General features: G+C 43.8%; 2 protein-coding genes across 10 annotated transcripts in view; one reads left to right on the plus strand and one right to left on the minus strand.

Annotated features, from left to right (window-relative positions):
* Window positions 1-8,448, minus strand: part of LOC309623477 (uncharacterized protein) — a gene marked incomplete at its 5' end in the record, with an annotated part of 36,144 nt that extends 27,696 nt beyond the window's left edge. Inside the window, 6 exons of the mRNA XM_082380430.1 lie at window positions 1-5,125; window positions 5,297-5,578; window positions 5,814-6,044; window positions 6,754-7,461; window positions 7,895-8,216; window positions 8,381-8,448. The exon at window positions 1-5,125 is cut by the window's left edge and continues 27,696 nt beyond it. Coding sequence (XP_082236556.1) covers window positions 6,024-6,044; window positions 6,754-7,461; window positions 7,895-8,216; window positions 8,381-8,448 — 1,119 coding nt within the window. The 3' untranslated portion in view covers window positions 1-5,125; window positions 5,297-5,578; window positions 5,814-6,023. The remainder of the gene's footprint in view (window positions 5,126-5,296; window positions 5,579-5,813; window positions 6,045-6,753; window positions 7,462-7,894; window positions 8,217-8,380) is intronic.
* PAM (peptidylglycine alpha-amidating monooxygenase) overlaps window positions 7,392-12,369 on the plus strand; it is a 279,419-nt gene continuing 274,441 nt past the window's right edge. For 5 of the 9 annotated variants that reach the window (XM_082375928.1, XM_082375929.1, XM_082375930.1 and 2 more), the window contains exon 1: window positions 7,399-7,541. The gene's annotated coding sequence lies outside the window, so the exon portion shown is untranslated. Of the gene's footprint in view, window positions 7,542-12,369 lie in introns of all 9 variants that reach the window. The other 4 variants (XM_082375926.1, XM_082375925.1, XM_082375927.1 and 1 more) reach the window with 3 other exon arrangements.

Consider the following 12,369-nt stretch of genomic DNA (forward strand, 5'->3'; position numbering starts at 1 on the left):
AGGGCTGCACTCCTCTTTGGAGGCTCTAGTGAAGCATCCATATTCTTGCACATTTAGGTTGCTGGCAGACTTCAGTTTCTTGCGGTTGTAGGACTGAGGCCCTGTTTCCTTGCTGGCTGTTGGCCAGGAGTCATTCTCAGCTTCTAGACCCACCTGCATTCCATGACTTCAAAGTCAGAAATGGCAGTTGAGTCATTCTCACATCTCATCTCTCCTGCCTCTTCTTCCATCATTGAATCTTTCTGACCAAGCTTCCTGCCTTCCTCATCCACTTTGAAGGACTCATATGATTAGATTGGGCCCACCCAGATAATGCAGAAAAATCTCCCCGTCTCAAAGTCCTTAACCTTAATCACATCTGCAAAGTCCCTTTTGCCAAATAAAGTAACATATTCACAGGCTCCAGGGATTAGGGTGTAAACATATTTGGAAGCCATTATTCTGCCTACCACAATGGATGTTTTTGAAATTGTAAAATGAAAAATAAAGGCCACATACTTATTAATGTATAGCCATGGACTGGTGATTAACGAAGCAGCCAGCGTAAGAAACGACGAGAACTATCCTTTGAATGATTATATTTTTCTAAATTTTTTCCCCCCCTGGGAAGACAGCAAGATGCAGTAAGTGAGGAACATAGCACAGTGCCTGACACATAACAAGCATTCAACAGATAGGCTATCTCTTGTAACCCAAATGTCCTCAATAATCAATTATCCCACCCTCAGATGCCGTCTCTTTAATACTCAAACAACAATCCAATCCTCCACTTTGCTGGATTAATAGGAAGGACTGTCTTTTGCTATGTTCCCCTTCCCAGGCAATTCAAGAACCACTACATGTTCCACAAATCAGTCCTGGGATTCTTCCTTGCCTCTCCCTCTGCACTGTGACCCAGGGCTGCTCTTCAAGTCACACCACCATAATTTTCCCACTGCTGCAGATGTCTGTCCCAGCTCTAACCTAAGCATTGACCCATACCTTTCCCTTCATTCTCTAAAACTCAGCAAAGTTAGGATACAGGGATGAGAAAATGGATACAATGCAGACAGGGAAACAAACTCGGATATTTGTTATGACTATTCACAGAGTCTACTTCCTGTACCCCTGTACAATGACCCCCCACTGACCATTTCTCTCTGATTGCTCTGCTGCTGGGACCAATGTGGCTGCCACTGACCAGAGTACACTTTGACCGGTTCCTCCATACCTGCTTCAGGTCTTCAAGCATTCAGTGTCTCAAGTGTCCTTTCGGGAGGTTCAGGCCTTTATCTCAGGAGAGTATAAATGCCCACTGGAGCATCCACCCAGCACAGCACCCTCCTACAAAGGCAACAGCATAGTACCTGGCTTCTCAAGCATCAAGAAAATGCTGGCATTTAAAAATAGTTATTTGTTGTAGCCATCAATATTTCAGAAACATAGGGCTCTAATCTCAAAGCATCTCCTTGTATTAATTTTTATATTTTTTTCATAAAATAATCTGATGTTAATTTTGAAAGAAATTTTCAGTCCCCTAGGCCAACCTCTCACTGTGTATTGGAAAAATATCAGACCCAGAGAGGAGAAATGATGTGCATGTCACATAACTCGTTAGCAACAAATGCACAATAATGAGAGTCAGGTATTCTGACTTCCTGTAGGCTACTTTGAAAAGCTTTTTTTTTTTTTTTTCCAATTCATGTTAAAAACAAAAATTTTCAACACCCTTATGTAGTCTTCTTCTGCTTCTAAATATGACTGGAAAATCTATGTCATTTTTTTATACATCTAGGGCTTTTTCTTATTGAAACCAAATCTCCAATGCCATCCCACTAAGAACTTAAATAGAGATGCAAATCTACAGCTGCAAAATGAAAATAAAATACAAATATGATGAGAAAGAAAACTGTGTAGCAAATGTACCTCATTTTCAGTTTTCAAGTCACTGAAAAGAAACAGAATGCTATGACAAAGGGTAGAGATTATGCCTTTTAAAAATAACATCAATCATTTTTCTAACAATAAATGTATTACATACTTATTTTGGAAAGTCCAGAAAAGTATGATAGATTTTTTTCATATTCAACAAAATTGAGATCATACACTCAAATATCTTTGAAGAGTCTATCAGTCCTTCTAATTTCATCTACCTGTGCTAATAACTGAATATTTTTCACTTGAAAAATATGTGGGATTTCCATTTTTTATCAGAAATTAAATTAGTCCATCTGGCAGGAAATTAATTTCTTTTTTTTTTTTTCTTTTTGGCTTGTGGGATCTTAGTTCCCTGACCAGGGACTGGACCTGGGCCCTCAGCAGTGAGAGTTTGGAGTCCTAAACACTGGACTGCCAGGGAATTCCCTAAATTAATTTCTTATTTAAAAAAAAAAAAAATCAAAGTTTGTGGAGCAGTGTTGGAGACAGTGATTTCCAGAAATTTCTAGTGATTCAGTGGTTATTGTAGCCCTTGTCTCTGCCATACCAGCTTCTCACCCTGCTAGTAACCTTTCCAAAAAAGGCAGTGGAGAAAAGCAGTACTTACTCAGACTTTACTTGACCTTGTAATCTCTACTGTCCAGTCAAATACTATTAGCCTCTTCAGCTTCTCCAATAAATACACTTCCTATTAATTGATTTCCTTCTTATATCTCCCTATTCCACCTCCCCCCTCCTTAATCCCATCATACTAAATTGCGTATGGGGAAAGTTTTTATAGCTTACATTATAATATTATATATAAAACCTATCATGTATTCTCTTTTGGGTCAGATTTATTTTCAGTCCACAAGCATATTCAAAGTATTAACTACTTATGTGATATTGCTGGCAGCATTTTAACACTCTTTTTTTCAGAATCAAATATTTGGTTCTTCATTAGTGCTGAATCTACATAAAATTGATGATCCTGGTTGTCTTTGTAATTATTTTGTTTCTAAACCTTGGACTTTATAGGAAGAATAAATTATAACATGTGTCTATTTTTTAACTGCTAAATTGGATAATGGTTTAATAGCTCAAGGGTATTACTTGTGGGAATTTAAGACTTATAAGATTCACTTTCCCCCCAAGTCTGTTTTTCTGCAGTGATCTATGGCTTTGATTTTAGTAACAAACCCACCAAAATGAGAGTAGGTCATGGACTTTCATTGTGAGCCAGCCTTGCTATCTTAGCCAGAAAGCTAGGTATAGAGAACATAATTTGGTATGAAAAACTTACCATGTCAAAACAAATTAACAACTTTCTTGATTAAGAAAAGTAAAAAACTGCACCTAATAGGTAGATGAGCTCATATTAAATAGCATATTAAACAAGAATGGTTTTATTTTTATTTGCAAGGTGTTTATACTCTACCAACTAAGCTATACTCTAGTTTAGTTGCTCCGTGGCATGTGGGATCTTCCCAGGCCAGGGGTGGATTGAACCCTTGCCCCCTGTGTTGGCAGGTGGATTCTTAACCACTGCACCACCAGGGAATTCTCTCAAGTCTATTTTAAAGTGTCACAAGACAAAGTAATGTGAGGTATTCAAGAAGGCTCTGTGTACCTAATCGGGCAGAGCTTTCTGCAAAATATTTTGGTATTTTATTTATATGTGCTTCATTCAGTGAAAGAAGGGAGAGTGGGAGTTTGCCTGAGAAAAGAGAGAGAAAGGTTTCACATTGGCATTACATCAAGGGAGTTTGACTTGGTCTAACTATCTCTTATTGCACTTTTCACATCTTGAGGCCTGTTTGATGCATACATTTCTTAAAAGTCTAGCCTCATTTAAATAATTTATGTACTTAGAATGCCATTTCTAGCCTTGTTCTTCTGCACACCCCAGAGCTGATCAGAGTGTGGTGATCCCTTTGTTTTCAAAGGAGACTTCATGTTCACATTCTACAGGGGTTAGTAGAGGAAGACAAGAAAATAGTCCCATAATATTTCTGTCAGTTAATGGGAAAAATGTTTCCTCCTGTATATATCATGATAGGTAATTGAATTAGTACACAAGTAAGAAAGGGTTTGCTATTTCATACTTCTATAGTTTTTTCTTAATACCATGAAATTAAAGACATGCCAGCATGGAGCTGTGTATTCCTGATCACTTTCAAATAAGCACTGTAGTATATTATTTCTTCTATGTGCTTTTATAGCACATGCAGTGCAAGATAATTGACTCCATGACAGATGTCTATATTTCAGAAGAAAATTTATTTGTGAAAGAAGAAACATATATTACTGATTTAACATGGGGCTATTCATTATGTGGCCCAGAAGGTGCTTATTGACAACTTGTAAATTGAAATTAATATTTTCTCTTGTCGTTCTGAATGTGTATAAGTAAATTTTACAAATTTACTTCAAATTTTACCAATTTGAAGCTTATTCTACTATTTGAATGTAACTTTCTGTTCTCAATAAAAGTTGGGAGCTCTTAGATATTACTTGAAGTGCTGTGTAATGAGGAAGGGTGCACTTTTATTTCTTTTCAGGGAAGTCTACAGGCCAGCACATTCCTCAAATTGCCCAGGATAAGTTCTGTCCACTGGACCCATCTTTACAATGAAATGACTATCAGAAAAGTTTAAAGATAAGGAGTACGAGAAAGAAAGATTCTCCATGGAGCTTCCTTTACTCTGTTACCTGTGCTCAAAATGCCACTCTTTTCCAAGACAAAAACTAGTAGGCAACAGCATCTGAAGACTCTGACACTTTTGTGTGAGGTGGACTGGCTTGGAGAATTGGCAGTGTTAGGTGAACAAGGCTGCTGTGAAGGGAAACTGAGAAAAGGGGAGGTTTATGGATGAATGTTCATCTGCACCTACTTTTAACGCTGCCTGAGACCAATTCTGCTGCCTGTAAATGAACTCTCTCAATTTTTTCTTTCCTTTTTTTTTTTCTACCAGAATTTTTCCCAGGGGAAACTGGGCTCTTTATCCCCATCAGCTGACTAGATACTTCTTGCAGTAAGATTCTATCATGAATATAAAATTAAAATAACTAATAGATACAGAGGGATTACCATATTCAGAAAGGATGTAAGTTTAATAAGGTTTCATTTCAGAGACGATTTTTCTTCTAGCGAGAAGAGAAAGAGAAACTTTATTCAGGCAGGTCTCTTCTAGCCTCTTGAACTTTCAACGGCTTAGCCTTTTGTGCACTAGAGGAAATAAGGGAAGGAAAGGAGATTTTACAATTAAATTGGAAGTAGTCTTTACAAAAGAAAAACTGGGACGCTAAGGACTGGTTTTGTAATGACACTTCCAGAGTGCACAGCCAACCTCAGGTGAGATGGAGCCCTGAGGCCAGGAGAAAGGAGTCTTCTCCTTACCTGTGAATGCAAAGTGGTAGGGGTGGCTGGCGTCACTAAGTACATGCTAAGCTTGAGCCTTCAGTGGCTGGACTGCACACAGACTAGAACGCCCTAAGGCTGTAATATCTGACCTCCAGGCTTGGCGGTGGCTTCCTCAGGCACATTGGCTGTCAGCGCAGCTGAAGCTGTCGCTGTGCCCACCAGGACCTTGAGGGTGTGAGAGAAGGCTGCCATCAGGTAACTTTGGATGTGTCATCCCAGCCATTCTCCTACATTTTAAGGTAAAAATGTGGTCACCCACTGAACAGGAAAATTATCTTGACATAAAAATGCACAGAATTTATCTTAAAAATAACAACCACCACAGCCATAGGACTCCTGTCCATCCCCATTTCCTTCCCTTCCCACAAAGAGTGACTTATTTAAGGGAGGGTCCCAACTGCTTGCTTTAGTTAATAACGCAGGCCAGGGGGGAGGAATAAGTGTCTTATGGGATGTCTAAACAAAAGAACAGCCCAACGAGCTGTAAACTGACCCAGCTCTGTTTCCTTGCATCTTGTCAGCGACCATCATTTACAAGATGGATTTCTCATCACTGGCCAAGAGCTTGACGTCATCAGCCTTCTCTGGAATTTGGGAAGTGGGGCGGGTGAAGGCCTGCTCTGAGTCCTGAAGTTTATCCTTGACTCACCACCGCTCGCTGAGAATTCTTTTGGGAGGCGGTCCAGATTTTGCAATCTATCCACTACAAGCATCGGTGTTTTCCCTATAGAGAAATGGATTTTCTTCCTGGGAGTTCCCCGATGGCTGGAGAGCTTTGCCTCCTTCATGCAGCCAGCCACTCACCCTCTTAGCTCGTTCTCACTTTCCTTCCTCGCCTTCCACTGGCTTCTACCTCACCTTCTTCGAGATCCCTCCTCCAGGTCTGCTCCTCCTCCATCCCCCAACCCGAGGGCCCCAGAAGGAGAAAGTGCCTGGAAAGACCAGAGCTCACTGCGCTGGGGATCTGTGCCGGGAACCTGGATGGGAGAGGTTGGGGGAAAGGAGGAGAGGACTTTGGAAGATGATAAGCGGCTGGTGCTGGGAAGGAAAAGGCGCGGTGAACGCACTCTACAGGTTACCTTCGGGGAGGTAAAGGCACTGGCAAACACCTGCCCTTGAACTAAAGGCGTATCAATTTGTGTGAGGTCAGTAATGCACAACACCAAGCCACTTGGGTAGAAATCCTTCCGACTGGAACATCCCAGATCCCTGGCTTCCAGTTTTGTCCTGCTTCGGGGTGAGGCGGGGAGGGGGTTGATTTCTGGGTTCCCTGCCTGCAGTTTAGGGGAGAAGCGGTCAGAGTGTGCGCGTTGGGCGCACTGCGGGATGAAAAGGGTTTCGAAAAAAGAGATGTGCAGAGGTGGGAAACCAAGCTAGGAAAGGGGGTTCCCCGCGCCAGGCCTGGGGTGAGGGCACGGAAGCACTGCGAAGACCTGAGCGAGGTGGCCTGAATCCAGCGACCGGGAGGCGTGTGCATGTGAAAGAAATTGCACTTTTTCCACAGGTTCAACCCCGGTGCCCCGTTTGCCGGTTCTGCATACTTTCTTTGCCGGAGTCCCTAACCCTGGGCGGGAACAGGAGGGAGGGGTCCTCGATTCTCTCGGGAAAAGTCCTCCCAGCCCCGCGCTGGGCGGAGGGAGAGTCCGACATTTTCCTTGGCCTCTCTCCGGGCAGCCGGCGTGGCCACCTCGCAGGGCTGCTTTTAGCGACTCGGGACTCGGGCGGAGCAAAAGGAGACTTTCAGGCCGGGCCTTGACCCCCTTCCCCGGGCGAGAGTTCCAGCTCTTGGCCACCTCCTGCCCGCTCGTGAGTCCGAACACCCAGGACGGCGATCCCCGCAGGGAACCCCCGGGACGCTGCGCGCGACCTGGAGCTGACTCTGCGGGCACCTCGTTCCCAACCCCCGCGGCCCCGGCGCGCGAGGGGGCAGGGGCGGAGCGGAGGCGTCGAGCACGGGGCGGGCTCGGGGGCGGCCGGGAATCGCGGAGCCGCCCCGGGGGAGGGACCGGGAGCTGTCCCCCTGAGCTGAGGGCGAGCGGCGGGCGCGGTTGGGCCCCGCGTGCGCCAGGAGAGAGCTCCAGCCGCCTTCGCGGCCGCCGCGTGCTCGGCCTGTCCCCGCCCAGGGGGCCGGAGCCTCCCAACTAACTCCGCCCGCCGCGCCCGCCGCTCCGCCGTCCGCAGGCTCCCGCTTCCGTCTCGGACTGTGCTCGCCGCCGCGCAGGTTGGTGCCGCCGCCGCCGCCGTCTCCGCTGTCGGCCGGCGGGCAGGGCAAGGGCGGGGGTGGGAGCGCTGAAGGGGGCTCGGGAAGTTGGCAGATGCTGGGCGGGGACGGGAATCCTGCTGTCTCAGCTCCCTCTGCTTCCCCGCGCCCAAGGCGGTCGTTGATTTCCTCCCTGGCTGCTGGGGTCGCGGGGGATCCGGCGGCGCGGCCGGGGAGGGTCTCGGGCACTGAGCCTTACTCGCACTCCCCGAGCCCCTCTCTGACCACCCCTCAGCACCACCACAGCTGAGGCTAGTTGGTAAGGGGTCACCCTCCCGTCCTCCTCACCTTCGCACTTCTCCTGGCGCCCTCACCCTGTGGGTAAAATTGTTCATTCGGCCTTTCTGCCCCCAACTTGGACAACTCTCCGTGCCGGTGAGAAAGGCTCCCCGGTTCCCAGACCCACCCCCGAGACTAGTTTCGGGTCGCAGCGGGGGCGCCGCGAGGGTAGAGCTGGGCTGGAGCCGAGCAGCGACCCGAGGTGCCTGAGTATCGGCGAGTGCCGGGAAGCGCTGGCAATTCCCTCTCCTCTTCTCTCGAGTCCCGGCCCAGCTCGGCGGTCCTTCCTGCCGTGGAGTATATATAATACGCTGGGTGATCGCAGAGGTGGGATGGAAAGTAACCACCCCTCGGATACTTGGAAAATAGGGATTTAAGCCTGCTTTCAGTCACATTCCTATCTGTGTGGCCTTGGTCGCGACCCTTTGGACACCCTATGTTCTGTTCTGTAAAACGCGGGTCTGCTTTGCCCACCCCTGAGGTCGTTGTGACGATCCAGTGGGATCACTTAGGTGTGTTACTTGATCTTGAGCCACCGGTCTCTGGTCTTATGAAGGTGCCTGATGGCAGATCCTGTGTTCATTCTCATCGTCAGAGTTCAGGTCCTTCAGCAGCTGAGATGTAATTATGTCTCTCTAGGTGATTTGGCCAATAGCTTTGTTAGGGTAAAAACTCGTGTTCCTGTATCTGATAATTAGTGTTCAGAATTGAAATCGTCTCTTCCCCACCCAACGCAATCAATGTACAAAGCTAGGACCTTACATATTTCTGTGGTCATAGGATTTCAAATAGCAGAAGATCGTTATTGGCACAAGTCTTTGGAAATAAGAACCGTGCTTGCTTCAGATGTTTGCCAATCTTTAAAACCTCTTTTCCATCTTAAGTGCAAATTTAAATTTGCTTTTAATTTTAACAGTTCAGGAAGTAGACTTTTATTTTAGTAAAGTAAGTTCAGATATTTAGCTCAAATTACTTGTGCCCTATCATTTGTAAATTTTCAGTTTAAAGTCACAGGCACAAGAAGCATTGTTAGCACCACTCTTATCGCTTTATGAAGAAAACAAGTAAATGGCCTAAGAAAGTCAGCTTTAGACTTGAAGTTAAATAGCTATGGCCCGTCTTTCATGAATTCATGATTTAATAGGCATTTCATGAGTTCCTGTATTGTGCAGTGCATTGTGTTATGTGCTTTTAAAGAGAGATAATAGAATATGTTCCTTGCCCTAGAGGGACTTCCAATCTAACTTAGGGACTAATATTTTTATTTCATATTTTTATATAAACATCATGTATTCTAACAACTACATATGGCAAGTAAAATGATGCCAAGAATACATTACTGAAGGCCCTTTAAGATCATTGTTTGGTGAATATACTTAATAGATTGGAAAAAAATAAGTTTAGATAAGCCAGTGTTTTCTGAAATAAAATTTCAAGTGCTTCTACATCATCAAATGGGAGGCATACTTGGAAATAAAATGAATTCTGTATTTTTAGAATGAAAGCTCAGAAAAGCATCCATGTATGTATGATGTAGTAATCAAATGTTAAAAGCTATAGAAATTTCAATTCTAACTAGTCAATAAGTCAATTTATGGTGTCCAGCTACAATTTTTTTTCAACTCCTTGAGAAAGGAAATTATACTATAATGCCTAGAAAAAATACAGAGATGGAATAAGCTGAAACTTGAACACTTGAACACAATGGCCTGGCGGGCCCTGGATTGATTCTGAAAATTTGGCTTAAAAAGTTACAAGATTCTTAGTGAGACTTTTTTTTAAGAAAATCACTTTAAAAAGTTTGGCTTGGTACAAAGAATGGGCAGGAATCCCACATGGAAAAGATTGACCAGACTAGGTTGTATTTGGTGTGACTTGGTGACATTTCTGATTCTTTTCCTGCTCCTAGGAAGAATTCATCCATCTGCAGGGTATGTGTAGAATTTGATAGGCTTAACATACCACCAGTACTTGGGTTTGAGAGCTTGGGTTCAACTCACATAGTGAGGCTAGGCAGGTTTCGGGGCAGCCTGAGGGATATGAAGTTAACTTTACACTTGGCCTTATTGCTCAGTACCTTTGTTTTCCTATTTGTGAAATAAGATGAAAGATTGTGTCACTGCCTTGGAACTGTGTGGTTTGGTGTAATAGTCGTGAATATTGAGCCAGAAAGCTTCTTGTGTGTGTAAGAACTTTCTTTCCCCCTTTAACTCCTTTAGTCAGTAAAAGCTAATTGTGAAAATCACATACAAATAGCTGAAAAGAAGGGCTCTGCATAAAGTTGGTAGTGGTGTCCTGTGCTCTCAAGTCTCGTGAGAGAAGTTTCCATCATTTTATCTCCTACAATTTACTGATGTAGAGAATAAGACCTTCGTCTTATCCAAGGTTGAACAGCTAGTGGCAGGAGTAGAACTATAAATTCAATTGCCTGAAAATAGTTCTCTGGTTTCTCCTTACCTTGTGTGGTCTCTTATCATCCAGGACACATTAAAAATCTCACATTTATAAGTTGTGTATGGTTAAGAATTTTGGCTTTGGGTTCTGATGGGCATGGGTTTGAGTCCTGCCAGGCATTTACTAGTCGTGTAACCCTGGGTAAGTTACTTAACCTCCCGAGTTCTCAGTTTCCTCATCTGCAGAGTGGGAATAAAGGAAGTACTTAGTTCAAAGGACGGTTGTAAGGATTAAATGAACTAATTGATGTGAAGTGCTTAGCACATTGCCTGTTACTTAGTACATACCTGAAACTCAAGTAGTTATTTCAGTTTTCTGAGGGGAGGGGGATGACAATGCAAAGGTCCAATGTTTTAAAATAAATAAGTGCATAAAAATATAAATACAGCACCACTCTCAATATTTTGAATTAGCCATTCCCACTGGCTTTGTTAATTTATTTAACAAGTGTTTATTGAGCTCCTACTATGTTGGGCCTTTTCATAGGCAGTGGCATACAGTGGGATACAAGACGGTCACAGTCACTCTCTTATGGTCTAAAAGTCTGGGGAAGGATATAGATTTGTAAACAGAAAATTATGATCGTATGTGATTTGTGTGTGGAGTAATGCAGAGAACCGCAGAAGGTGGGATGGGATGGTGTCATACTGTGCGTCACATCATCACTGGGGTTGGTGGTAGTCAGGGAAGACTTCCCATGAATACACTAAGACCTGAAGAATGAGTGATAGTTAACAACTGAAGAAGTTGGAGGACTGAAGAGTGTTCCAGACCAAGGGGAACAGAGCATGATGCTTAGAATGGAACTCAGGTAGATAATGTAGAAGAATAAATAAGTGAGAGCTGGAGAGAGAGGTGTGGCAACTGGCGAACCCAAGCTCTGTCTAAAGGGAACAGTAGATACTCAGCTCCAGCCAAGCGTTGTCAGGTTGGGATGCAGGCCAAGTGTTGCCAGATGCCCTGATTTTTTTTAAGAGGAGCTTACAATTCATATTTCATAAATGTGAAGTGGCCCAAATGTTTTTAAAACTATGGTGTGGGCCAAAAACCAGACGCATTTTGTAGTTGGTATTCAACTCAGGGCCACTACTTTATGACCTGTATTTTAGGAAATGAAAGAAGTTTAGTGTGGCTAAAGGAATGCATCTTAGAAGAAGAGGCAAGGGAAGAGCCCACAGGTAGGGGCAGAGCCACATCATTCAGGGCCTTGTGGCACTTGCCAAGGAGGGTTGGCTTGATCCTAAGAGCAACGGATAACATAAAAGACTGAAACAAGAGTGGCATGCTTAGATTTGTGTTTACAAGGTATTGATACATTCTGGCTACTGTATGGAAAATGCCTGGGAAGAGGCTATAGTGATAACCACTTAGGAAGCTATTGCAATGGTCCTAGCAAGAAATAAATATGTCTAGAAACAGGGTATTCAAGCAGGATGGAGAGAGATGGGTAGATTTCAGACGTGTGTATGAACTTCCACTGTTGGGAGATAACTCTCCATTAGTCACTCATGTTTCTGCACGTCTTGTGAGCAGAGGCACTGACTGTTTTCATTCCAGACTATCTTTTCAAGGACTTTTATATAGCAGATAGCTATGGAAGATAGAGGTAGCCTTTCTCTATGGAGCAAAGGGCAGGTAGGTTTACTGTCCATTGTAAAAGATTTGGTACTCTAAGCTCAGGGGTCCACTTCTCTAATGCAAATCATTTAGTGTGTAGGTATGCTATGCTAATATTCCTGCTACTGCTTTTTCTGTGAGTAATGTAATCCTTTGTCTCTGACCTAGGAATCTCATTCCTTGTGCTGGCGTCCATGAAACTGTGGTGTGCTTATTTGTTAGCACTAGCCACCAGTTTAACCACTAGCCACATTGTTTAGATTTGTTTCAGTTAATTAAAATAAAAAATGTTACTTCCTCAGTCACACTAGCCACATTTCAAATGCTTAATAGCCACATGTGGCGGGTGGCTACTACAGTGGGTAGAGCAGACACAGAACATTTCCATCATCGCAGAAAGTTCTGTTGGATGTTGTTGGTTTAAAGCTTCAGATTTTTT

This window comes from Balaenoptera borealis, assembly GCF_965194805.1.
Source record: "Balaenoptera borealis genome assembly, chromosome: 2".
Classification (NCBI taxonomy): domain Eukaryota; kingdom Metazoa; phylum Chordata; class Mammalia; order Artiodactyla; family Balaenopteridae; genus Balaenoptera; species Balaenoptera borealis.